At 64.0% G+C, this 23,364-nt stretch overlaps 4 protein-coding genes across 9 annotated transcripts in view; 1 reads left to right on the forward strand and 3 right to left on the reverse strand.

The window, feature by feature from the left end:
* SLC22A31 (solute carrier family 22 member 31) overlaps nt 1–3,202 on the forward strand; it is a 4,342-nt gene extending 1,140 nt beyond the window's left edge. Inside the window, exons 2-9 of one of the 2 annotated variants that reach the window (XM_042027004.1) lie at nt 726–829; nt 906–1,060; nt 1,232–1,400; nt 1,683–1,804; nt 1,920–2,022; nt 2,098–2,312; nt 2,409–2,520; nt 2,683–3,202. In XM_042027004.1, the coding sequence (XP_041882938.1) occupies nt 726–829; nt 906–1,060; nt 1,232–1,400; nt 1,683–1,804; nt 1,920–2,022; nt 2,098–2,312; nt 2,409–2,520; nt 2,683–3,154 (1,452 nt within the window). In that variant the 3' untranslated portion in view covers nt 3,155–3,202. Of the gene's footprint in view, nt 1–725; nt 830–905; nt 1,061–1,231; nt 1,401–1,682; nt 1,805–1,919; nt 2,023–2,097; nt 2,313–2,408; nt 2,521–2,604 lie in introns of both variants that reach the window. The other variant, XM_042027003.1, reaches the window with a different exon arrangement.
* An 88-nt stretch (nt 3,203–3,290) lies between these two features.
* Nucleotides 3,291–9,007, reverse strand: CDH15 (cadherin 15). Its single transcript, XM_042027001.1, has 14 exons — nt 8,863–9,007; nt 7,109–7,252; nt 6,819–6,974; nt 6,596–6,740; nt 6,355–6,515; nt 6,027–6,155; nt 5,736–5,921; nt 5,415–5,668; nt 5,186–5,328; nt 4,882–5,118; nt 4,576–4,815; nt 4,081–4,217; nt 3,845–4,000; nt 3,291–3,768 (listed from the first exon to the last, which is right to left on the reverse strand). The coding sequence occupies exons 1-14, from the start codon at nt 8,911–8,913 to the stop codon at nt 3,571–3,573; spliced, it is 2,337 nt and encodes a 778-aa protein (XP_041882935.1). The 5' UTR covers nt 8,914–9,007; the 3' UTR covers nt 3,291–3,570.
* Nucleotides 9,008–9,040: 33 nt separating this feature from the next.
* On the reverse strand, nt 9,041–10,594 carry LOC121664425 (basic proline-rich protein-like). Its single transcript, XM_042027730.1, has one exon. It carries the CDS (start codon nt 10,592–10,594, stop codon nt 9,041–9,043), a length of 1,554 nt encoding a protein of 517 aa, XP_041883664.1.
* Nucleotides 10,595–13,221: 2,627 nt separating this feature from the next.
* The window catches only part of ACSF3 (acyl-CoA synthetase family member 3), a 51,559-nt gene continuing 41,416 nt past the window's right edge, over nt 13,222–23,364 (reverse strand). For 4 of the 5 annotated variants that reach the window (XM_042027009.1, XM_042027005.1, XM_042027008.1 and 1 more), the window contains exons 8-10: nt 15,712–15,846; nt 15,091–15,202; nt 13,222–13,611 (exon numbers count right to left, since the gene is read on the reverse strand). In XM_042027009.1, the coding sequence (XP_041882943.1) occupies nt 13,494–13,611; nt 15,091–15,202; nt 15,712–15,846 (365 nt within the window). In that variant the 3' untranslated portion in view covers nt 13,222–13,493. Of the gene's footprint in view, nt 13,612–15,090; nt 15,203–15,711; nt 15,847–23,364 lie in introns of those variants that run through there. The other variant, XM_042027007.1, reaches the window with a different exon arrangement.

Genomic DNA, 23,364 nt, shown 5'->3' on the forward strand with positions numbered 1-23,364 from the left:
GGGCGCTGGGCGCGGAGCCCCCGCACCGCTGCCGCCCCGACACCGCGCTGCTGCCGCCGCCGCTCCGCCGCCTCGGGGGCCCCGCGCTGCTCCGCGCCGCCGTCCCGCGCCTCCGCGGCGGCTGGAGCCCCTGCCAGCTCTACCGCTACCCCCCCGGAGCCCCCCGCCCCAACGGCACCGGGCCCTGCACCCGCGGCTGGCACTACGCGCTGCCCGCCGCCGGCCTCCGCGCCAACCTCGTCACACAGGTGGGGCACGGGGCTGGGGAGAGTGGGGGACCCCCGAGCCTGGGGCAGTCTGCGGTGCTGGAGGGGGCTGAGGGGTCCCGTGGGTAAAGGAGGGGTTAAGGGAGGGGCCTGGGAAAGCCGTGGGGGGGGACAGCTGCGAACAAACTGGGGGGTCCCAGCCCCCAGAGGGAGCTGGGGACTCCAGTAAGGATCCCACGGGAAAGCCCTGGGTGGGCAGGGGGGAGCAGGGTGGACGACCCCACGGAGGGGGTTTGGGGCTGGCTGGGGGAGCCCTGGGGAAGGGGGCTGAGGGGCTGGAGGGTGTCCAGGGCTCTCGGAATCACCAGTACTGTCCCCTCACATCTGTCCCCACATTCCTGTTTGTGGGGTGGGAGCTGTCCAGAAGCCCCTCAGCCCCATCCATCCCAGCCCTGTGGGCAGCGGCAGGGGGTCTCCCAAGGTCCCCAAGCTGACACCTCCCTGCTGTGTCCCCTGCAGTGGGACCTGGTGTGTGCCTCGCGCTGGAAGGTGCCACTGGAGCAGACCACGCACCTGCTGGGCTGGACACTGGGCAGTGTCACTGCCGGCCTGGCCTGTGACAGGTAAAGGGGGTTCCCGGGCAGCCCCCATGGGCAGGTGGCACCGTGCCCAGCCCCTCTCACAGCCCGTCCCTGGCAGGTTCGGCCGCCGTCCCACCTTCCTGCTGTCCCTGGCGCTGGCCGTGCCCGTGGGCCTCGGCGTGGCACTGGCTGTGGACTTCCTCATGGTCCTGGTGGCACGGCTGCTCTTCGGGGTCGCGCTGGCAGGAGCCTTCCTCGCCCTCTACGTGGCACGTGAGTGTGATGGGGGCGGCCATAGGGGTGCGGGGACTGGGGGTGCTCCAGGATGCACTGGGAGCAGGATGCTGCAGGCTGTGGGATGTCCCAGGATATAGGATGCTCCAGGGTGTAGGATGGAAGCCCTGTGTGCTTGGCACCCATGGTGGCCCCCTCACTCGCTGCCAGGGCTGGAGCTGTGTGACCCCCCGCACCGGCTGGGGGTGACAATGGTGGCCGGATTCTTCTGGATCGCCGGGGAGCTGCTGCTGCCGGGACTGGCTCTGCTGTGCCGGGACTGGCGGGTGCTGCAGGGCGCTGTCACCATGATCCTGGCCCTGCTGGCTGCCTGCTGGTGGTAAGGACCCCCCGGGCAGGGGGCTGCGTGGGGCTGGGCTGTGCCACGGGGCTGGTGCCAAGCTGTTCCCAGCCCGGCAGACCCTGCCCAGGGCCGCGGCGGGGATCAAAGGCCACCCGGGGCTCTCCAGAGGAGTGGAACCCCCCCACCCTGGGCAAATGTTTGCTCAGGTTTGAAGCTGAGGGTTTCTGGGCAGCGTTGCTTTGAATCCGGGTGGGAAGGTCAGTGCTGGAGGGTGGCCAGGCCCATGGGGAGCCCCGTGACCTGACACTCATGCCCCAGGTGCCCGGCACTGTTGCTGGAGTCACCGCACTGGCTGCTGGCCACACGGCAACTGGAGAGGGCCAGGAAGACCCTGCAGGCGCTGGCCGAGGACAATTGCCCCCAGGACAGCCTCCTCGCGGGTGCGTGGGGGACTCCGAGGGCGATCGGCCCCATCCCCAAAGCCGTGGTTGTGTGGGTGGGTAGGTGGGGGGTGTGACAGAGCCGGCTCTATCCCGGGTTCCCTTCTCCCGGCAGAGCTGGAGGCCGTGTCCGAGGGGCAGCCCCGGTACCACTCTGTCTGCGAGATCTGCGGCACCAGGGTCATCTGGAAGAACGGCGCCATCCTCGGCTTCGCGGCGTGAGCGGCGGGGGGGTCGGCGGGGTGGGCATGTGGGGGCTCCACTCGCGGCCCCCTGACCCCGCTGTCCCGTAGGTTCATCGGCTCCGGCATCCGCCACTGCTTCACCCGCAACCTGGTCCCGCACCTGCCCCACTTCTTCTCCTCCCACCTGGTGCTTGTGAGCACCGAGGCGGTCGCTTGCCTCTTCGTGTGTCTGACGGCCGAGCGCTTCGGGCGCCGCGCCATCCTCCTGCTCTGCACCGTCCTCACCGGCATCTCCTCCCTGCTGCTGCTGGCCCTCACCCAGTGTAAGACCCTCGCGGGACCCCCGAGGACGCAGCCCCAGACAGGGGGAAAAGAGGTGGGTGCAGAATTTGCCCCCTGATGTGCTTCGCCCCCCCCAGACCTGCTGGAGCTCATTGTCCTGACGCTGTCCGTGGTGGGCACGGCCGCCTCCCACGCTGTCACCATGCTCAGCATCTTCTTTGCCAGCGAGGTTCTGCCCACCGTGGTCAGGTAACGGGGAGCTGCCTCCCTCTTGTGCTACCCCGGAGCGGGAGACACCGGGCAGGGCCCCCTCTGAGCGTGTTCCTCCCCCAGGGGCGCCGGGCTGGGCCTGGTCGTGGGGGCCAATTTCGTGGGCAAGGCCGCGGCGCCCATCACCGCCATCCCCAACAGCCGCGGCTTCTTCCTGCACCACGTCGTGTTCGCCTCCTTCGCCATCCTGGCCGTGCTCAGCATCATGTTACTGCCCGAGAGCCGGGGCCGCAGCCTGCCCCAGTCCCTGCAGGACGGCGAGAGCCAGCGCCGCCCGCCCCTGTTCCGCCGGCCCCCCCGCGAGGACCACCTGCCCCTGCTGGACCCCCGCGCCATCCCCCACGACTATTCCCGTCTGGCCGCCTCCACCAAGAGGATGCTGCGCTCCCCGGAGCCCCCCCGCGAGATGTTGCCGGGCCCCCCCCCCCCCCCCGCTCCCTGGGGTCTCCCTGCTGCTGGGGGGGCTGAGCACGGTGTGGGACCCCAGTGCAGGGATGTAATGGGAATAGCAGGACACGCGTGGTGGAGGGGCCGGGGGAGCAGCGCCTCCCCCGCGGTGGGGCCGGATCCTGCCCCAGGAGCAGCGGTGCTGGGAGCCCTGGGGCGGGGGTGACGCCCCCCGGGGGTGCTGCCGGCTCCCAATAAAAGTGCCTTGTTTCTACGGGTCGCTGGTGTGGGGAGGGTCACACGCCCCCGCCACCAACCCCCTGCTCTTTATTATGGGGGTCACCAGGGGTCTCCTCGCCCCCTTCTCAGCTCTGTGGGGCTCACCCGGGCGTCCCCCCCAGGTTTGCTGGGCTGGGCTCTGTGTGTGGCTGTGCACCCCCTGCACGGAGGCCTCTCGTTGCACACGCGTGTGCAAAGCCGCTCCAGCCGGGCGTCCTGTGCGTGTCCATCTGTGAAACCGCTGCAGCTGGACATCTCCTCTGTGTGTGTGTCTGTGTGTGTGTGTGTGTGAGCTCCCTCTGCCCCGTCCCTGCCCCAGCCCCTCCGTGGGCAGTGGGGTGTCCCCTCCTGCCCCCATCCCCGCTAGTGCCCGTAGAGGTCGGCCAGGCGGCGGAAGCGCGGCCCCCACTCGCTCAGGTAGTCGTAGTCCTGGTCCTCGTCCGTCAGGCTGGACACGATGGAGCTGAGCGGGCTGGCGACCGAGCCCGAGCCCTCGTAGTCGTAGATGAGGGCCGTGTCATAGGGGGGCACGCTGGGGTCACTGTCAGCCGCCTCCAGCCCCTGCGGGGACAGGGGGCCACCGTCAGCCCCGCCGGCCATGGGGGACTGCGGGCGAGAGTGCCGGGCTCTGACCCACCTCATTGATGAAGTCCTCGATGTCGGAGGGGCTGCTGGGCAGCTTGCGGGGGGCCAGGGGGGTCCCGGAGCGGAGCGGGGCGTCCCTGCGCAGGGGGGGCTTGGTCCGGGGGGAGAAGAGCTCGGGGTGCCGGAGCTGGTTGATGTCGTAGGCGTCCTGCGGGGCCGGGACGGGGTTTAGATGTGCAGGGCTGAGCTGCGGACCCTCGGGACACCCCTGCCAAGGGTCCTGCTCACCTGGTCCTCCTCGCCCCCGCCCTGCTCGTCGTAGTTGAGGATGTTGTCGCGCATGTCGTCCCGCGAGCGCTGCAGCAGCCCCTTGCGCAGGGCCCGGCGGCGGCTGCGCACCCGCGCAGCGCCCAGACCCGCCAGCACTGCGGGGACACGGGGACACGCGTGTGGGGAGGCACGGGGGGCACGGGGCGATGGCTGGGGTGGGATGAGTTGGGCTGGAAGGAGGGATAGGGATGGAGGTAGGGATTGGGGTGGGATGGGCAATGAGGGAAATGGTTAAGGGGGTGTTGAGAGCGGTCGGAAGGGGTTGCTGGGTAGGGGGGAGGTGTTGAGGGCCATGGGTAGGGGTCGGATAGGACCAGGATGGGGTGATGGATGGGGAACAAAGTGACAGAATGTGCTGGTGGCATTCGGGAGGGATCGCCAGGACCAGCACAGGGCTGGGGTGCCGGGGGGGAGATGGAGGTGTGGGGTGAGGCTTGTGGGGGTGTCACTCACCGAGGAGGAGGATGGTGCTGCCCAGGATGATCATGAGGGCCCCGAGGGTAATGCCGGCCCCGGCTGTGGCCGCGGCCAGGACCCCGTCCAGGCAGGTGCCGTCCCGGCCGCAGTGGCACACCGAGACGTTCAGCAGCTGCTGCTGCTCCCGCGGGGGGGTCCCCGAGTCCCGGAGCAGCAGCGGAAGCGAGTAGGACCCCTCGGGCAGCTCCGCCAGCACGGCCAGCACGGCGTGGGTCACTGCGGGGGGGCAGGGGGTGAGCGGGACCCTCTATGGAGCATCCCCCCACCCCGGCTGACCCTCACCATTAAAGCGGGCGATGCTCCAGTTGCGGGCGAGCTGGGGGTGCTGGGGGCTGAGCTGGAAGTGGAAGGGGGCTCCGTGGGGGGGCCGGTCATCGTCGGTGGCCCCCAGGAGCAGGGTCCCGCCCCGTCCCGGCCGCCCGCAGAGCACCCCGGCCGGCGGCTGCAGCTGCGGCGCGTGGTCGTTCACCTCCACGATCTCGATGGAGAGGGTGCCGGTGGCCGAGAGCGGGGGCTCGGCTGGGGACAGAGCACAGGGGTCAGTGGGGGCAGCGGGAGCGAGGGGACAGCGGGGGCGGCTGCTCACCGTCATCGCGGGCCAGCACCAGCGCGATGTACCAGCCGCCCTGCAGGAAGGCGGACGGGTGCAGCAGCTCCCGCTTGGTGCGGACGGTGCCGGCGTGAGGGTCCAGCTGCAGCCAGTCCGCGGGGTCGTAGAGCAGCGCGTAGCTGTGGGCGAGGGGGGTGCGTGAGACATCGCCCCAAATTCCTCCCCCAGCGGGTGCCGGGGGCGATGGGAGGGGAGCGGGACTCACGAGAGTGTCTGGATCTGGTGGGTGTCGGGGTCGCTGGCGGTGTAGGTGGTGATGGCGGTGCCCGGGGGGGTCCCCTCCAGGACGCTGATCCGCCGCGGGTTCTCGCGGAACACGGGCGCCTCGTTGACGTCCCGCACCCGCACCCGCACCGTGGCCAGCGCCCGGGGGCTGGCGGGGGCCGAGGGCTCCAGCGGCCGCTCGTTCTGCACCGACACCGTCAGCTCGAAGCGGTCCCGCACCTCGTGGTCCAGCGGCTGCGAGAGGGGCCACGGGTCAGCCGAGCCATGAGACCCCCGGTGTCCCCGGCTGCCCCGTGCCCACCTTGACCACGGAGAGCACGCCGTCGTTGGTGTGGGGGTCGGTGCGGATGGCGAAGACGCCCTCGGGGTCGCCCTCCAGGATGGTGAATTTGGCCAACCAGCTGGGGGAGCCCGCCAGGTCCTTGTCATGCACAAAAACCTTGCCCACGTCCACGCCGGCCGCCTGCTCCTCCACCTCCATGGAAAACTGGGGGAGAGCGGTGTGGGGCTGGACTCTGCCCCTTTGGGATGCTGCAGCTCCCCGGGGGGCCAGCTCCCACCCCGCTGACCCCATACCCCACCCGGCCGCTACCTCCTCCTTGGTGAACTCGGGAGGGTTGTCGTTGATGTCCTCCAGGTAGATGACGGCCATGGCCGTGGTGGTGAGCCCGTCCCCGGACATGTCGGCCGCCTGCACCGTCAGGTTGTACACCCCCATGGTCTGTGGGGAATGAGGGGGCCAGAGCTGAGTCCCTCCAGCCCCCAGGGAGCACAGAGATCCCCCAGCTGCTGCCCACCCACCCTGTCCCCACACCTGGGTCTGCTCATGGATGGAGATGTGGTTTCACCATGTGGGGTGTACGTGACTGCCCCGAGTCCCAGTGCCCCCCAGTCCCACCCAGGTGACCCCATCCCGCTACCTCCCGGTCGAGGCCAGGCCGTGCGGTGCAGATCTCCCCAGTGGTGGCATTGATGCTGAACATTGCGGCAGCGCCCTGCTCCAGGATGGAATAGCGCAGTGCCGCGTTATCCGTGTCGGGGTCATCGGCGTCGGTGGCATCCACGGTCATCACACAGGTCCCTGTGGCCGCAGGAGCGCCCAGTGGGTGCTGGCACAGGGGCTGGCTCAGCCCCCCAGCCCAGCCCCCCGGCTGGACCCACCTGGCTCAGCCCCCTCCACCACATGCCCGGTGAAGACGTCCTGCCGGAAGAGCGGCCGGTTGTCGTTCTGGTCCACCACGATGATCTCCAGGTCGGTGGGGTCCTCCAGGGTGACACCGCCCAGGTCCAGCGCGAAGGCTCTCAGCTGTGGGTGCAGAGCAGGGGGGTCGGGGTCTGGCTGGGGGCCCAGGGAGGGGCTGTGGGCACCCAGGAACATCCTTACCCGGTAGCGGTCGTTCTCCTCCCGGTCCAGCATGGCGTTGAGGAAAACCTTCCCGCTGAACTTGTCGATGGAGAAGATGCCCAGGGGCTCCTCATCCACCCCCGGCCCTTTGATGCTGTAGATCACCCCCCCGGGCTGCTGCTTGTCTGACTTGATCTGCCCCAGGAAAATCAGGGCTGGGGGTCCCAAGCTGGGGGTCTGTGCCCCTCTGGGAGTGCCCCTGTGTAATCCCCCTGCCCGGGATGTCCCCACTCTGCAAGCTGGTGAGAGGGTGGGGGGCTCTCTCCTACCTGCACCAGGAGGTGGGGGATGCGCTTGTGGTTCTCCGAGACACTGATGGGGGGGATCACCCAGGCCCTCTTCACCCGCCGAGGAGCCTCCTGCTGCCGCCAGGCCTGCGGGGCTGCAGCACCTGGCTGGGCTGGGCTGGCACCCTGCGGGGGACATGGTGCTGCCCGTGACCCCAAAACTCCGGAGTGGGGTGGAATGCCAGGGCAGTGGGCAGGGAGTTGAACCTGAGCTGGGTATGCACAGTGCTGGGTGCCCCTGATGGGGTTGGGGTTGGGATTGGATCTGGGGGAATGCAGAGGCCACCCAGCTTCCCTGGGAGTTGCGTGTCAGCTGTCCCCTGCCATCCCGGTGTGATGGTGATGGGTGTCCTGCTGGGCTCACCAGGAAGGGGTGCCCCACAAATGACCCCAGTGGTGCCCTGGGCATGGATTGTGCCCCACGGGACCCCTGCAGGGGGGGTAGTTTGGGCAGGCAGCATCTACCATAGCCTCCGCCACACGTCACTGTCACCACACGGATGTGGCAGGGAGGGTGAGGTGTCAGGGATCAGTTCTGAGGTGCTGGGGGGAGGCAGAGGGAGTTGAGTGCCTGGGGTGGAGCTGGGGGCTGTGAGGGGGAGACCTGGGACGGAAACAAGGGGAACAGGAGTCCTGGCGGGCTGCAGGGGGGTCAGGGAGCGGTGGGGGCAAGAATGAGTTTAGGGGCTGTGCAGGACCGAGGTCAGGGAATTGGGGCGATTGTGGGGGGGAGCCATGGGGAGCGTGGGAGCTGTGCATGCAGCCGCCGACCCCCCGGCTCCGTGCCACCCTCGTCCTGGGCTCCGGGGGCAGGCGCTGCTCCTCCCCGAGGAGGGAGCACATCTGGGCAGCACCAGCCTTGCACCCACATCTGTGCCCAGCTGTGCCTGCACCGCTGGCTGCCGGGGAGTCCCTGGAGCCCCGGGGGGCCGCTTGTGCGCCCTGATGGGGGACGGGGGAACGGGGCAGCGCGGCTGGCTGTGCCGGGGGTCCCTGGGAGGGAGGTGTGGGAAGGGGGGGGGGGGCTGTGTACCAGCCCCACGGGATGGGCAGGACAGGGGACTGGTTCAGGCTCGGGCGCCGCGCTGTGGCCTCCAGTTCTTTCTCTGCGCCCTCCTCCATCAGGAGGAACCCCCCGCCCGTCCCTGGGGGCCGCTGGAGCTGGGGGGATCCGGATGTGAGGGAGGGACGCTGGGGACCCTGTTCCTGTGGGGGCTGCCCTGCAGATCCCCTCTCCTTCCCCTGCCCTGAAGCAGCCGAGCGCAGGGGCCAGGCCAGAATCCCAACGGCCCCATGTGGCTCCGGCCCGAGACCAGGATGAGGGGCTCTGGGGGGGCGCGAGTGGGCAGGGGGGTGCAGGGAGGTCTGGGACCACACTTGGGGAGTGGGAAAAAGGGGAGCAGGGTGTCTTTAAGTGCCTAACCCTCCCCCGAATTCCATCTCAGTCCATCCCAGTCACAGGCGCAGGCACTGTGCCGGAGCCGCAGGCCCCCCCCTGCCACCGCCATCTGTGGGGTGAGAAATGCCTCAAGGGGGGCTCCGAGCCCCCATCACCCCTAGCCCCATCCCCGCTGCCCCCAAGGACGAGCTTCCACGAGGTTTGGGGTCCGGCCACCTCCTGGCTCAGCGTCCAGGCTCCCCGTCCCAGCCAGCCCTCCTGGGGCACAGAGCTGGGGGTCCCCATCCCACCCCGTCCCACCCCGTCCCCACCACCCCGGGGTCCCCGCACCCCTTACCCGAGCGCAGAGCGGGGCGAGCAGGCAGGCGAGGAGGAGCGGGGGGCCCATGGCGGAGCGGGGCACAGCCCGGCCGCCGGCCCCGAGCTGAAATAGCGGCGGGCCTGGCTGAGTGACAGCACAAGTGCTGCGGGCACCGGACCCCCCCGCGGGCAGCTGGCCCCGCCGCCCCCGGCCCTCAGCCCGCACCCCCTGCCCGGCCTGGCGCGGCGGGGGCCCGACGGGGGAGATGCGGGGGGCGTGGAGGGATGCAGGGGGGCGCGGGGGGGTCCCTGCTGCCCGGGCCGGGGGAGCGGGGCCGGGGCCGGGGGTGCGCAGCCCCGGGCAGGGCGGGCGGAACGCGGCAGCTGCCGCCGGGCGCGCTCCGAGGATGCCGCGACGGGGAGGGCGGGAGGGGGAGACCCGGGCCCGCTGCCCCCCCGGCTGCTCCGGCGCCGGGACAAGGACCGGCTTCGGCACCGGCACAGGGACAGGGACCGAGACAAGGACAGGGACAGGGACCGGGATTGACACCGGCAGCGGAACAACCACTGGCATCGGCACCGGCACCGGGACAGGGAGAAAGGACCGGCATCTGGACAGGGACATGGAGAGGGGCAGGCACAGGGACAGGGACAGGCACCGGCGCCAGCACCGAGACAGGGACAGGCTCCAACACCGACAGCGGGACAGGGGCCTGGACCGGGACTGGGATCAGGACAGGGAGAGGGGACCGGGAGCAGTTCTTCGCGCCCCGCTCGGCCGCGCCCCGCGTCGGGGTGAGCCCGCCCGTCTGTTCCCGGCCGTTCCCGGTGCTGCTGCCATCGGTGTTGGCGTCGGGGCCGGTCCCAGCGCGGAGTCGGGAGAGGGACGGCAGCGTCCCGCGGTCTCCTGGTCCCGGCGGGTTCCCCCGGGCGGCGAGGGTGGGGGCTGCTCCGGGAGTCCCGACAAGGCTGCCGGCCCCCGCTGTCTGTCCCGGCGCTGTCCCCCGACCCCCGGTCCCGGTGCAGCCCGCGATCCTCGGGTCCGGTCCCGGTGCTTCCTCCGACCCCCGCGGCCAGTCCCAGCGCTGTCCTCGACCCCCGCTGCCGGTCCCGGTGTTTCCCCCGACCCCGTAGCCGGTCCCGGTGTTTCCCCTGACCCTCGGTGCCGGTCCCGGCCGCCGCCGTGTCGTGGCACCAGGTGGCAGCATCGTCCCGGCCACCGGCCGCGGTGCTGCTCGCAGCCGGGGGTGCCGCACCGGGGAGCGTTCCCCGCCCGCCGGCGCGGGGCCCCGGTGCAGCAGGGATGGAGAGCCGCGAGCCTTCGGGCAGGGCGAAGGGGTCGAGGGATTCTTGCCCTGCCGGAAAACCGAGTCCTGGGCCTGGCAAGGAAGTGTACAATGGGTCGGTGTCACTGGTAGCATCAGCTCGTCCCTGCTCGGCAGCTGTGGGGACCCCCGCCCGGCATTGTCCCTTCCTTGGCAATAAATGCCCTCGGTGCCCTCCCGGTGCGGGTCATCAGCACGGGGATGGGGAACAAGGCGTGGGAAAAGGGATACAGGAGGAGGGGTGCAGGCTGTGTCCTGTCCATACCCAGGAGCTGAGCGGCGGTGGCAGGGCTGCCGGTGTCCCCAAGGACGTGTCATGAGCGGGTGAGCGGCGGGCACCGGTGGCCCGCGGCGTGGCCGGGCCTTGGCGGGGGCAGCGGCGCTCACTTGCCCGTCTGTCTGTCCGATCCCATCCGTCCGCCCCGCTGCCCCGTCACCCCGCATCAGTGTCACGGCGAGGAGCCGCCCCAGCGGCGCTGGCCGGGGGTCCCGGCGGCTGCCCCTGACCCTGACGCGCCTTGGCAGCGGGGCGGCCGAGCAGATGTTCCCTGCCACCGGCACCGCGGCGCGGGGGTGGCAGACGTGACAGGCTCTGACAAGGCGCCAGCCCCGCTCGTGGGGACGGGGCTGCCCCTGGCACGGCCGCGGCTGCAGCACGACAGGGACCCCGGCCCCCCCCGCTGTCCCTGCACTGACACCCCCCGCCCCTCTGCCCCTGCAAACCGGGGCTCTCACTGGGGTGCAGGGATTTGAGGTCCCACAAATGCTGGGTCCAAGCAGGACCAGCCCAGGACTACAACTTCCCTTGCTGCTCTGGGCGCCGGGTCACCCTATTTTGGAGGGTTCCCCCCTCCCGGCTGACACCCTCTGAGCTGCCCAGCGGCGCAAGTGTCACGGGTGTTGGGGCTGTTGTACCCCACCGTATGTGTTGGGACCAGTCACGTCTCTAATGTGGGGGGCAGCTGGGCCCGCCATGACCCCGGTGTGGCACCAGTCGTGTCCCTCACGTGTGGGGCAGTGGGACCAGCTGTGACCCCAGTGCGGGGACTGGAGGGGTCAGGGCAGCGCCCAGGAGGGCAGAGGGAGCAGCTGGGAGTGCAGAGGTGCCACACACCGGCGCAGCCCCATAAAGCCACCGGAGCTTGGATTTTATAAGGCAATAAAAGATAATGTCAGCTATAAAATGCTGGAGCAGGTCCTGGCGTGCCGAGCCGGGGGGCACAGAGGGGTGGGCAGCCCCCAGCTCCCCGGGGACGCCCCAGTAGGGCAATACCCCCTCGGGGTGAGTGGGTCCCCGGCTGCCCCAGGGCTGGGGACACCCCCAGCGCTGCCACGGGCTGAGGTTGGGGTCAGTGCATTAAAGCCGCTGCTTTGGGCTGTGGTTGTTGTTTTAACGGTTTTATTGGGTGCTGCTGGGCCGGGCCTGGCAGGCCCTAATGAAGGAGATTGATGGCTTAATCGCCTGCAGCCATTACGGGGTAATTGAATGGTTGTGTACACATGATCCGACCGTCAATGCCGACGTGGCTCGCAAGCGAAGCGCCCGGAGCTGGGGGGACACACACAGCCCCCCCTGCACCCCGAGGGATGCAGCGTGGGGGGCCAGAGCCCACGGCCTCGGGACCCCCATCCATCCCAGGGGTCCTGCCTGTGCTGGTGTTCCTGGAGGTCTCCACGTTCATCCAGTGGCACTGGGTCACCCCATCTCCATCCAGCTCAGCTCCCAACCAGGGCACTGTGCCCAGGTGCTTTAACGAGGCTTTTAATTAACGGGTCCCACCTATAGGGGTGAGGAGCGGTGTGGGAGTGGAGGTGGAAGCATGGGGCTCCAGCATGGATGGCAGCCCCAAACTGGGGGTCACCCTGACCACCCTCCCTGCGGGAATCCCCGAGGAGCAAACGCGGCAGAGCCCCAGGCAGGTCCCTGCGCGAGGTGTGAGTCAAACTGCTCATTTTGTGTGTGACAACCAGGTGTTTTACAGTATTTGCTACCTGTGATCATCCATCAAAGCAATCGATAGCGTTCCTGCAGAGTTTTATTAATGATCTTGTCACCGGGCTGGTGCGGGGTGCCCGGGGTTGTCGAGAATGATAGATCATTAAGAGCTTTCGCTGCTATTTATTCTCCAGTGACCTTGTCTCTCTCCATTGTTGCTTGCTTAAGAGTTATGAATGCGAGACATGATAATTTGATATTGATCTATTTGGTAAGTTAAAAAATTTACTGCATCGTTGATGTTTTAACAAAGGATCCGCTCGGGCCCTCCCGCTGGAGCTCGGCTCCACACGTGTGTCCCTGTGCCTGGGCTGTGGGACACTGAGAGGCGGCCGGCGAGCTCTGGGTGTCCCTCGTGTTCCCATCGCAATTCCTTTTGAGCCTGAAGTACGGAAATGCAGGAGGTGCTGTGGGCAGGGTGTTGGGATGGACAGAGCAGGCGTGTGACCAGACCCCTCTGCAGGTGAGGTGGGGTGGGGAAAGCCTGTCGCCATCCATAGCCCCTTCCCCTTTTTCCCAGCCCCACTCCCATCCCAGCCCGCTCGGCCCAGCACCATGTGCCTGCCACGGTCCCCTCCATGTTCTCTACATGTCCTCCCAGATTTCTGGGGCTCTAGTGACCCTGACCAAGGAATCCTTGTTCCTCCTGCTCCTTGCTCTTCCTGGTGCTTCCAGAGCCCCATCAGCTGCTGGAGCGCCCTGTCACCCCCTCAGCAGCGGATCCACTGGTTGGGAACCCACAGGGCAGTTCTGCTGTCCCCCACTGGCTTTATCGACCCCCTGGGGATGGCAGCTCACGTGTGGAGTCAAACAGGGACAGAATTCCATGTATAAAGGCGGGATTTACCAATAGTGTGCTGGGATAACCTGTATGTGGAGGATGCACTGGATAACACAGTATTTATGTGTGATTTTGATTTATTCTTTATTTCTGCCGGGAAATCATTCCCTGGGAGGGTGGGGAGGCCCTGGCACAGGGTGCCCAGAGCAGCTGTGACTGCCCCTGGATCCCTGGAAGTGCTCAAGGCCAGGTTGGACGGGGCTTGGAGCAGCCTGGGACAGTGGAAGCTGTCCCTGCCCATGGCAGGGGTGGCACTGGATGGGCTTTAAAAGGTCCCTTCCAACCCAAACCACTCTGGGATTCTGTGACTCCTACAAGTGGCTCCCAACACAAGGAAACCCTAACTCTGCAGCTCTGGCTCAGCCAGGCAGGAAAAATCCTACTTTTATCGGACAATAATCATGGACTAGGCTGCAGCGAACCCAGACCTGCCAGGGATGATCCCTGTGGCTCTTCCTCAGGGGCAGAACGGCCGTGGATCAGGGCCAAGCCCCCCCGGGTGGGCACTAGGCTGGGTAGAAGAGCTTCAGAAGCTCCTTCTTGTTGACTTTGCCCATCTGGTTGCGCGGGATCTCCTCCACCACGATCAGCTCCGTGGGGATGGTGTAGGGAGCCATGGTGTCCCTGCAACACCAAAGTGCAGCAGTTACAGCTGGGCAGAAGGAGCTGAGCCTTCCCGGGAGCACCCACAGCCCCGACCAGCCCCACCTAGGAGCCCATTTAAGCTCAGCCCCGGGCTCCCAGCCCCTCTGGAGCTGTGCGGTGGGATGCCTGCTCCCAGCCTGTCCCTGAAGGGAGCAGCTCATCGCTGGGGGCTCCTCAGCGGGGTCAGTGACCCTCCCCGAGGGCACGCAGCGGTGTGAGGAATGCAGAACCCCGTGTTCCCGCTGCCAGTCGCTGAGGGGACCGCAGGTGAGCCACCTCCCCGGAGCGTGTCGGTGACCTGGCAGCGATCACAGCCCCGAGCATCATCCCGTGCCCTCTGCGGAGCGCGGAGGGGGGGCTCTCCTGCCTTCTGCTGCCCGTGTGTCAGCAAGCTGGGGCCGGGCCCGGCTCTGGCAGCGCCCTGGCACCGACTCTGATGCGAGATGCCAAGTCTGCCGAGCCCTCCAAGCCCCGGTCGGCCTCCTCCCCCCGCCGCCACCAGCACCCGGCCATATGGAGCCGCTAACTCGGGATGGCGCCTGTCGCCGGGAAGCACCATCGCAGGCGAAAGCCGCAAAATGAATCACTCTGAAGAGGGACATGTGTCTCCTGCCAGGGAGTGCGAGAACAGGGGCCAAGCGAACGTAAGTGACACAACAAATAAAGGGGAGCGACAGGGCGAGAGGGGGAGGCGGGCGGGGGCTGGAGCCAGCGCTGGGCAGGGAGCACGGCCGGACCCTCCGGGGCTTCGCTTTCAAGGGCACGAGAGCGACGTCCCTGTCACAGAGCTGGGGACAGCGATGGGAAGAGACGTGCGGGGAGCACTCTGGGAGGGGGCAGGTAGGGGGGTACAGGGGGCCTGAGCAAAGCCCCCTGCCTGGCACCAGGGTACCCCCAGAACAGCCCGGGGGATCCTCAAGGCCACAGGTGGGGGATGAAGGGATCTCCTGGCTGGGTCACCGGTGTCCCTGGCAGGAGATTTAGGGATGAGCAGCCACCTAAACCATAGTGAGCATCTTTCCTGTGAGGAAAAGCTGAGAGAGTTGGGCTTGCTCAGATGGGAAAAGAGGAGACTTTTTATGAGAGACTTTTTTACAGGGCTTGGAGTGCTCGGACAAGGGGGAATGGCTTCAGACTGCCAGACTGGGATATTGGGAAGGAATTCCTCCCTGTGAGGGTGGTGAGATCCTGGCACAGGGTGCCCAGAGAAGAAGCTGTGGCTGCCCCTGGATCCCTGGCAATGTCCAAGGCCAGGCTGGACATTGGGGCTTGGAGCAGCCTGGGACAGTGGAAGGTGTCCCTGCCCATGGCAGGGGTGGCACTGGATGAGCCTTAAGATCCCTTCCCACCTAAACAATTCCATGGCTCTGCGATCCTATGGCATGTCCCTGCTGAGGACACTGCTGGCTTTGAGCCTGCTCCCCCTGTGCCCCTCATTCACCTCCCGTGGGGTTTTACCCGGCCCAGTCCTTCAGGTCCCTCACGGAGAGCATCTCGCCCTTGCGCAGCTTCACCACGGCGCTGACGCGCTGCCCCCACACCACGTCCGGGGGCCCGATCACCGCCACATCTGCAGGGGAAACAGGGACAGGACTCAGGAACCTGAGCAGCTTCTGGGGCCCAGGGGGGCAGAAGAGGGGTTCAGGTGTGGGGAGGAAAATGCCACGGGATGTCAGCACGGGAAAGCACCCTGGGCTTCTGGGCTGACATGAGAACAGAGCTTTTTACCATGGAAAAGGCAGGAAGCTCCATGGTTTGAGAATCTGGAGTCAGTGGGGAGGAAGATGGTGTAGAGGGGAGCTGGGGGCACCGCTCCTGACCCCTTGCACAGGGTCATGCACAAGGGCAGGGCAGATTTAATTACAGTCTCATTTCCAAAATCCAACAGGAGCTGCTGCTGACTCAGCTCCGGCCCTGGGAGAGCAGGAACTGCGGGACTTAAACATCTCCTTGTGGGAGGGAGCTCCAGGCACGAGCCCTTGGGGGCTTTGTGCACCTGCTGAGCCAGAGCTGTCCCCAGAGCCATGTCCCCATGCTCTGTCCCCTCTGGGCACGGCCAGGGAGCAGGAGAGCACAGACCTGTGATGTGGGGGTGTGCGAGGAGGTGCCGCTCCACCTCCAGCGCGCTGATTTTAAACCCTCCATTTTTGATGATGTCCACGGAGGTGCGGCCCTTGATCCAGTACACTCCATCCTTGTACACTGCTGTGTCTCCTGGAAAACAAACAGCTCCATCAGAGGCTGTTCCCTTGATCCCCCCCGCCTTTCCTGGGATGTGGATGTGGCTCTCTGGTGATGCTGCAAGGGGGAATGGCTTCCCACTGCCAGAGGGCAGGGAGAGAGGGGATATCGGGAAGGAATTCTTCCCTGTGAGGGTGGGGAGGCCCTGGCACAGGGTGCTCAGAGAAACCATGGCTACCTCATTCCTGGAAGTGTCCAAGGCCAGGTGGGACATTGGGGCTTGAAGCAACCTGGGATAGGGGAAGGTGGAGCGAGATGAACTTTAAGGTCCTTCCAGGCGAAACCAGTCTGTGAGTCCACAAAAAAATGGTGGGGAATGACACTGGGAAAATGAGCGTGTCCTGAGCAAGGTGCTTGGTCCAACAGGTGTGACCCTGCAATCAGCCCAGCCCAGGTACCCCAGGATGTGCCAGCAGTGATGCAGTTTTCTACATCCTGTTCCCAGCTCACCTCTGGCACTGGAGTTTGCACATGGTGCAGCAAGGGCCCAGAGATTCACAGTGTCAGAGCAAGGAAACATCAGAATCAGTCCTGAAATCCAGGCTGCTCCCCAGAAGAGCTGTGTCCCTGCTCAGCTGGCACCTGCCAAAATCCTGAGCAGCTCAGCTCAGCCAGGGAATGATTAATTGTTCCTGTATTTTCCTGCCCCTTGGCACTCCGTGGATGCTGAAGGCTGGCTGGAATATTCTGAACTTGGGGGAGAGTTTGAAACTGGGGCACTCTGAGTGTTTGGCTGCTTGGAGGGGGAAGGAAGTCGTGGCTGTTGTGATGAACTGCCTTCTGCACCTGGACACGATGGGTCAGGGGACATCAATTAAACGGTGGCACTGGGGGAGCAGGAGCTGCTTATTCACATTGAGAAGATGGGGAGAGGAGAGGGAATTCAGCCCTGGTTCAGTGGCACACAGTTCCCATGTCGCTCTTCGGGATGTAAGCACAGGAAAACAGCCACACTTGCTTTTCCTCTTCCCTGATGGGGTGAATGATCCCTGGACAGGTCTCCTCTCTGCTTCCCTTCCACCCCTGTGCTCCCCACAAACGCCATCGCTGCTTCCCACACGGATCCCTCATTCCATTGGCAGCGCAGCACAGTGAGGGGATGTGTCACATTATTACTGTGACTGCTGGGAGCTCCTGGGACCAGCTCTGTAATTCCCCCCGTCTCTTCCTTTCTGTCTCCTCTCCAGCACCAGGCCCTGGCTGTCACTTCCCGTGCTGACAGCCCGGAGTGCTCTGGGGGATGCCATCCACAGAGGACAGCCCCGTTACCCTCTGCCCTGCACCATCTGCTTCCAGCCCAGCACACCAGGCAGCCTGTGCAGCGGCACATCCAGCATTCCCTGCTTCCTGAGCCAGTGAGGAATTCCCAGACCGATTAAAAGGATGCTGAATTTGCTTAACGACTGTCCCCAGCAGTGCTGAGTGTCGCTTCCGAAGTGGTGCTGCCCCGAGACCCCCAGCAAGGACTGTGCCTGTCCTCCCGGGTGTCACAGGTAGGTCCCTTGCCCCACCAGCCCCCATGAGCAGCCCTGCTGCTGGTGATGTGTTCCATCCATCCATCCCAGCTGCTCCATCCAGCAGGATGCAGCTCGGAACCACAACCAGCATTCCCTGCCCTCGGCCAGCTGCACCAGAAAGGGGATTTTGGCTGATGAGGTGACGGTCTCTGACACCCCATCTCCTCCTCTGCCTGCCTGGGCCACTCCACCCGGCTCCTGTCACCACACAAAGCCGTGGCAGCAGAACCTCGTGGCACGTGGCTGACGCCGGCGCTGCGGCTGCTGAGGCCGTGGGATTATTGCTTCCCTGACAGCAGCCGTCACTGCTACCTTTGGATTTGTTTCAAGATGCTCAGTGGGCATCTGTTCTGCGAAATGTTAAAGGCTCTGCTGAGCTGCATATTGAGCAGGCTCTGCGCCGGCGGGGGCTGCCCTTTGCTGGAGTTACAGGCGGTTATAGATAGATTTATCCAGTTAAAAGCATAGAATTAGGGACAGGTTTGGGCTGGAAGGACCTTAAAACCCATCTTGTTTTACCCCCTGACATGGGCAGGGACACCTTCCACTAGCCCAGAGTGCTCCAAGCCTCATCCAACCTGGCCTTGGACACTTCCAGGGATCTAGGGGCAGCCACAGCTTCTCTGGGCACCCTGTTCCCATCCATCCCCACCCTTCCAGGGAGATGCAGAAGGAGACACGTGCAATGGAGAGCAACATTTCCCACCTCAAACTGCAGAGAGTTCTGCCATGAGGTTCTTCGAGTTGCAAAATCCTCATTGCAAACATAAAAGGGCCCTTGGGACTCTGCTGTAGTTTGAGCACCTCCTTCACCGAGTGCTGAGACCTCGTGGGGACTAAGAGGCTGCTGCAGCTGCTTCCCAGGATGTGGAGAACAAGAGCCCCTTTGCTCCTTGAGCTGAGCTGCAGGATCAAACCCTCACCTGCGTCAACACCCTCGTCCATGGGGCAGCTTGTTCCTGGCAAACACGGCACAGTTCCCACATCAAAGGTACAACCAACTATTGACCTAGGAAACACTTTGGCTCGAGAAATGAAACACTTGAGTGGCTTCAGGGAGCTCCAAGATAGCTGAAGTATGCATAAAAAAATGACTTTTTAGGTGAAACGGGTGACTTCAGCCTGCTCTAGATACAGAGTCAGGAATGTCCTAGGATCTGCTGGAAAAACAGGGATAGTGGTGGCCTCGCAATGGGGCTCTGTAAGTTCAAGATCTCAATCCTGCACACAGGTGATGAGGAGAGGCCAATACCCCGGAGCTGCCTCCCAGCAGGAGCCCACCCCAGGCACAGCAGCCCTGCTCCTGGGGATGGATGTCCCTCGGAAGCCTGGGAGGCTGTTTGGTAACAGGTGTCACCAGCTTGGTGGCAGTGACAGTGTGGCTGCGACGTGCGAGCGGCGATCTGGCACGCGGAGCCGCGCCGGGAGCAACGCGGTGCTGCGCTGATCTGCAAACTGTCACACGGCATTGCTGGCTCCTGGCAGCTGCTGCCCCATCCCATGGTATTTGTACACCTATGCCTTTGTGTTCAGAGCTCCCAGAGGGGACGTGGCAGGCATTTCCCAAGCGGCTCTCAGTGCCAGCGCAGGGGATGGGAGGAAGGACAGCGCGGACACCTGAGGATGTGTGCTCCGAGGTTTGAAACCAAAGCCCCACAGCCCAGTGCCACCAGCAGAACGCTGGTCCAGCAGCATCATTCCCAGTGGATTTGGCTCTTCGTGGCTCTGATGTCCCCTCACCCCTGCCACAGCTCCAGCAGACCAAGTGCTGCACAGCAGAAAATACCAAGGAACAGCAAATCTCGCCTTTGAAAGGCAAATGATTTTGTTGATTATTTCAGCCTCCTGCTCTGGAGGCAGTTAATGCTCTCATCAGGAGCTCCAGGGGCCGGAGCGGCGCCGGGGATGCTGGGGGGCTCTTCCCTGCCAGCAGCAGGATGTGGTTGGAGCACTTTCAAATATTAATTAGACCTTTTTGCTGTTAATGAATCACTCCTGATTTTTGCAAACTCTTGGCTTTCAAATGCTCCATGCAGAGCTCAGCCCAGTGCTCCTCAGAGTGGGGATAGAGAGCAGGACTGTCTCACAGCCACTTTTCCAGGTGACACTGACCTGCAGAGCTCCTCTGGGGACAGTCACCACGTGCCACCCAAGGACAGCCAGCAGAGCTCCTTCAGACCACACAGTGCACCTTGCTCTTTTGGGAGCCTTTATGCTTTTTTTTCCCCAAGCTCCAGGAGGAATTCCCTGCTGTCAGCTGTTCTCCTGCCATGATGATCCCTCATTTCCAAAGGCAAGAGCCGGAGCAGTGCACTCACCCTCCTACATTCCTCTGGACTTGCTGGCGTGTGGGGGGACCAGCAAGCTACCGGCTGGAAAACCCCTGGGAAGCTTGCAGGGAGGCAGTTGGAACAATCAGTGTTTGCCCTTCTCTGGTGCCTTTCAGCAGAGGATCTCCAAGCACAACGATCCAGAGGCTAATCAGGCAGAAACGGGAACAGCTGGCAGGACAGCGGCGGGACACGAGCGGCCGCAGTGGGATGTGGAGGAGCCGCCCCAGTGGGATGAGGAGTGGCCTTGCACACCACGGAGCAGTGGGCAGGAGGTTCTGGATCTCTGCTCTACCCTGGGATTAACTCCTACCTGCCTCCCACTTCCCTGAAATCATTGTTGATGCTGCTGGTCTGTCAGGCTGAGGCAGAGCTCACCCTCTGGCAGAGACACACCTCGGTGATCAGGATTATGATTTATTTTCCAGGCAGGATTGGTCCAACAGCCCCAGCAGGTGATGAAGAGCTTGAGTCCTGATCCTGATCCTCACCACTTTGGAGAGCAGAGTCAAAATCTGGGGGCTCAGTCCTCCTTTGCCAGGTGAGGATTTTGTGGGAGCGAGTCTCTGACCCCAGCACCCACAGATGGATGGGGACACACAGGGGCCCAGCCAGGGCTTGTGATGGTCCCCCTGACCACTCAGAGGCAGCTGTGGGGCTGCAGCTGGCAGGAAGGTCCTCATCCATCCTCTTTTCAGCACAGTATTCCTGCCTGCAGATCAGCTCCAGCAGCAGACCATGGAAATGCTCCCTCCCAGGAATCCTCCTGCAGCCGCAAGCTCCAAGTGCCCGTCACGTTTCTCACGTGTGTCCAAGTTTCCCTGCTCTTTCCAGGGCAGTTCAGTGTCTCACCACTCTCCTAAATCCACGGGAATGATTTTTTTGCAGGTAGCACAGACAGTGGGGCTGGTTAGCTGCTGAGTGTGGCACAGCAGTGACAGTCCTGTGGTCACTCTGCCTCTCTTCCCATCCCTCTGGGCACAAGCTCTCTGTGCAGCTCCCAAGCCCAATGCTAAAAGAAACGGTTTGTTCCCATTCCCAGAGGCTGCAGAAAAGCCACGTGGGGTGGACAAATGATTACGAGGCAAGTGCTAAAGGCTTTTTATAGGAATTAGATAATCCATCCCCTCTGTGGCCAAGTGCTGACCACGCCGGGCTGTGGCACGGGCGGCCAAGCGCTGCTTCTTCATCATGGACATCCACCTTTCCCTCCCCCCACGCCACAAAAACTGCATCCACAGATCCCCCATCTGCTCACATACATCACACACTTCACTCCAGTTTATTAGCTGGAATAAATCATAAATATTTCATTATATATCAGCGGCGCTCGACTCTGGGAAGGCGCAATCCATCACCTCGACGTTCCCCGCGACCTGTGCCGTGCAATGAGCTTTCCAGTCTATTAAACAAGATTGATACAGTGTGCCAGGCTGGACTGGGGGATTTATTTATGGAGCACTGGGAGAGGGAGGGCACGCATTGCGTGGGGCCGCACGAGCAAGTGGGGCTGCTCCCGGGCAGCCCAGCCACACACCCCGGAGCAGCAGGAGGCAGAGTCCTCCAAGTGTGTCATGGGAATGCTGCTGGCATTAGGAGAATCATGGAATTATTTAGCTTGGAAAAGACCCTCAAGACCCTCTATTCTACCTGTTCCCCAGCACTGCCAAACCCAGCACTAAGCCATGTCCCCAAGTGCCACATCCTCATGGTTTTTAAAGCCCTGCAGGGATGGGAACTCCACCACTGCCCTGGGCAGCTGTGCCAGGGCTGGACAGCCCTTTCCATGGGGAAAGCTTCCCTAGTATCTAAGGCTGTTAGGGAAGGCTGTTTACTCCTGTCCTGTTGCTTGTTCCCTAGGAGAAGAGATGGGAGAAGACACCGTGGCAAAGCAGGGCCCAGCTGAAGCAACATCCCGCCTCCAACAGGGACTTTCCTGACTGTCCCCACCTCAGGAATTCCACCTCATCCACCCAAGTGAGACCTCATCTCTCCAAGCCACATCTCCCTGCAGGACCAACAGCAGCCTCACTGTGAGCCGCTCTTTGGTGGAATCCTGGCGTTGGGTGAGTGACCAGCACCCGAGGGATGCTTGGGAAGGCGCAGCTCCCAGCGATCCGGAGCCTCTCGGGCACTGCTGGGATTGATTGGAGGCATCCCTGCTCCTGAAGGGGAGTGACGCCGCCTCGGCAGCGGTGATGTATGTGCACAGATCCATTTAATGAAATGCTAAATGATAGGCTAAATAACTGAGCAACTTTAGCTTGATTTATTGTGTGGAAGTGAGGAATGTGTGTCCCTGCTGTCGGCCATCTTGGCTGCCAACAGAGGTCACGAGCACTAATTGTAGCTAATTAACAGTAATTAGACTTGGGAAAGACTGGGTCTCCTCTCCCCAGTCATCCCCATCCACCCCAGCCCTTCAGCACACACATTCCCTGGAAGCAGGCTGCATTCCCAGCAGCCCAGGGTTCAGCAGTTCCTGTTAATCCCAATCCATCTGTAATCTTCAGCTCCTGCATTTCCCCACCTTTTCCACCCTGCTCAGACCATGAGGGTGAGACTTGCCAGGCTCCCAGAGTCCAGCTTGCTGCTCCCTTTGGAGTGTGTTACAGCCTTGGAGTGACTCTTAGGGGATACTTGAGTCCATTTGCCCTCACCAGGTCACCTGGACCAGCAAATGCCTTCCTTGGGCTCACAGGGGACACTGTCCAAAAACACCGGGGCTGCTCCAAGGCCCGGCTCCCTCTGTGGAGCACGGAGGGTTCGGAGAGTGCCACGGTCATTAATAAAGCATCAAAGGCTCCTGAGGGGGAGAGTTTGAAACCTCCTCAAAACCTCACATGTATATTAATACCACAGCAATTATTCATGAGGAAACCCTCTCCCCAGCACTCCCAGGGCTCCCACTCGGTCCCCGGGTGCAGGACAAAGCCTTTCCTGGTGTCCCAGCCCTGCCCAGCAGAGCCACTGGCACTGGGAGAAGGTCTGGCACTGTACTCCTGGGTCCAGCTGCTATCCTGGCATGGGCAGTCCCGGCTGGCAGCAGCACTCCCATCTGCTGCCAAAATCCTGCGGCGGGGCCCGGCAGCGGCAGGAGGAGAGCGGCTCAGCAGCTGCAGCCCGAGACCCGTCCCTGTGGTGGGAACAGGCAGGTGAGCTCGGCACGGAGCTGCTGTTCTCCAGGCAGGTTCCAGCTGGAGTCCACAACATCGGGATGTGGAGCTGCTGCAGAGAGTCCACAGGAGGCCACGGAGCTGCTCTGAGAGCTGGAGCCCCTCTGCTCTGGAGCCAGGCTGGGAGAGCTGGGGGTGCTCACCTGGAGAAGAGAAGGCTCCAGGGAGAGCTCAGAGCCCATTCCAGGGCCTAAAGTGGCTCCAGGAGAGCTGTAGAGGGACTGGGGACAAGGGATGGAGGGACAGGACACAGGGAATGGCTTTAAACTGAAATGGAGTAGGCTTAGATGGGATATTGGGAAGGAATCCTTCCCTGGGAGGGTGGGCAGGCCCTGGCACAGGGTGCCCAGAGCAGCTGTGGCTGCCCCTGGATCCCTGGAAGTGCCCAAGGCCAGGTTGGACATTGGGGCTTGGAGCAGCCTGGGACAGTGGAAGGTGTCCCTGCCCATGGCAGGGAGTTGCACTGGA

The sequence above is a fragment of the Corvus kubaryi genome, unplaced genomic scaffold (assembly GCF_017639235.1).
Source record: "Corvus kubaryi isolate FWS band 111438036 unplaced genomic scaffold, C.kubaryi_AGA036_p1.0 37300, whole genome shotgun sequence".
NCBI lineage: Eukaryota > Metazoa > Chordata > Aves > Passeriformes > Corvidae > Corvus > Corvus kubaryi.

Bases quoted from the DNA above. Each gene is read 5' to 3' on its own strand.
- CDH15 (XM_042027001.1), bottom strand. From the start codon at position 8,913: ATGGGCCCCCCGCTCCTCCTCGCCTGCCTGCTCGCCCCGCTCTGCGCT. The intron at 6,156-6,354 runs GTAGCGGGATGG...CATTCCCCACAG, and splicing joins GGCCTGGCCTCGACCGGGAG to ACCATGGGGGTGTACAACCT. The intron at 5,922-6,026 runs GTAGCGGCCGGG...GCTCTCCCCCAG, and splicing joins CCGAGTTCACCAAGGAGGAG to TTTTCCATGGAGGTGGAGGA.
- LOC121664425 (XM_042027730.1), bottom strand. From the start codon at position 10,594: ATGCGGGGTGACGGGGCAGCGGGGCGGACGGATGGGATCGGACAGACA.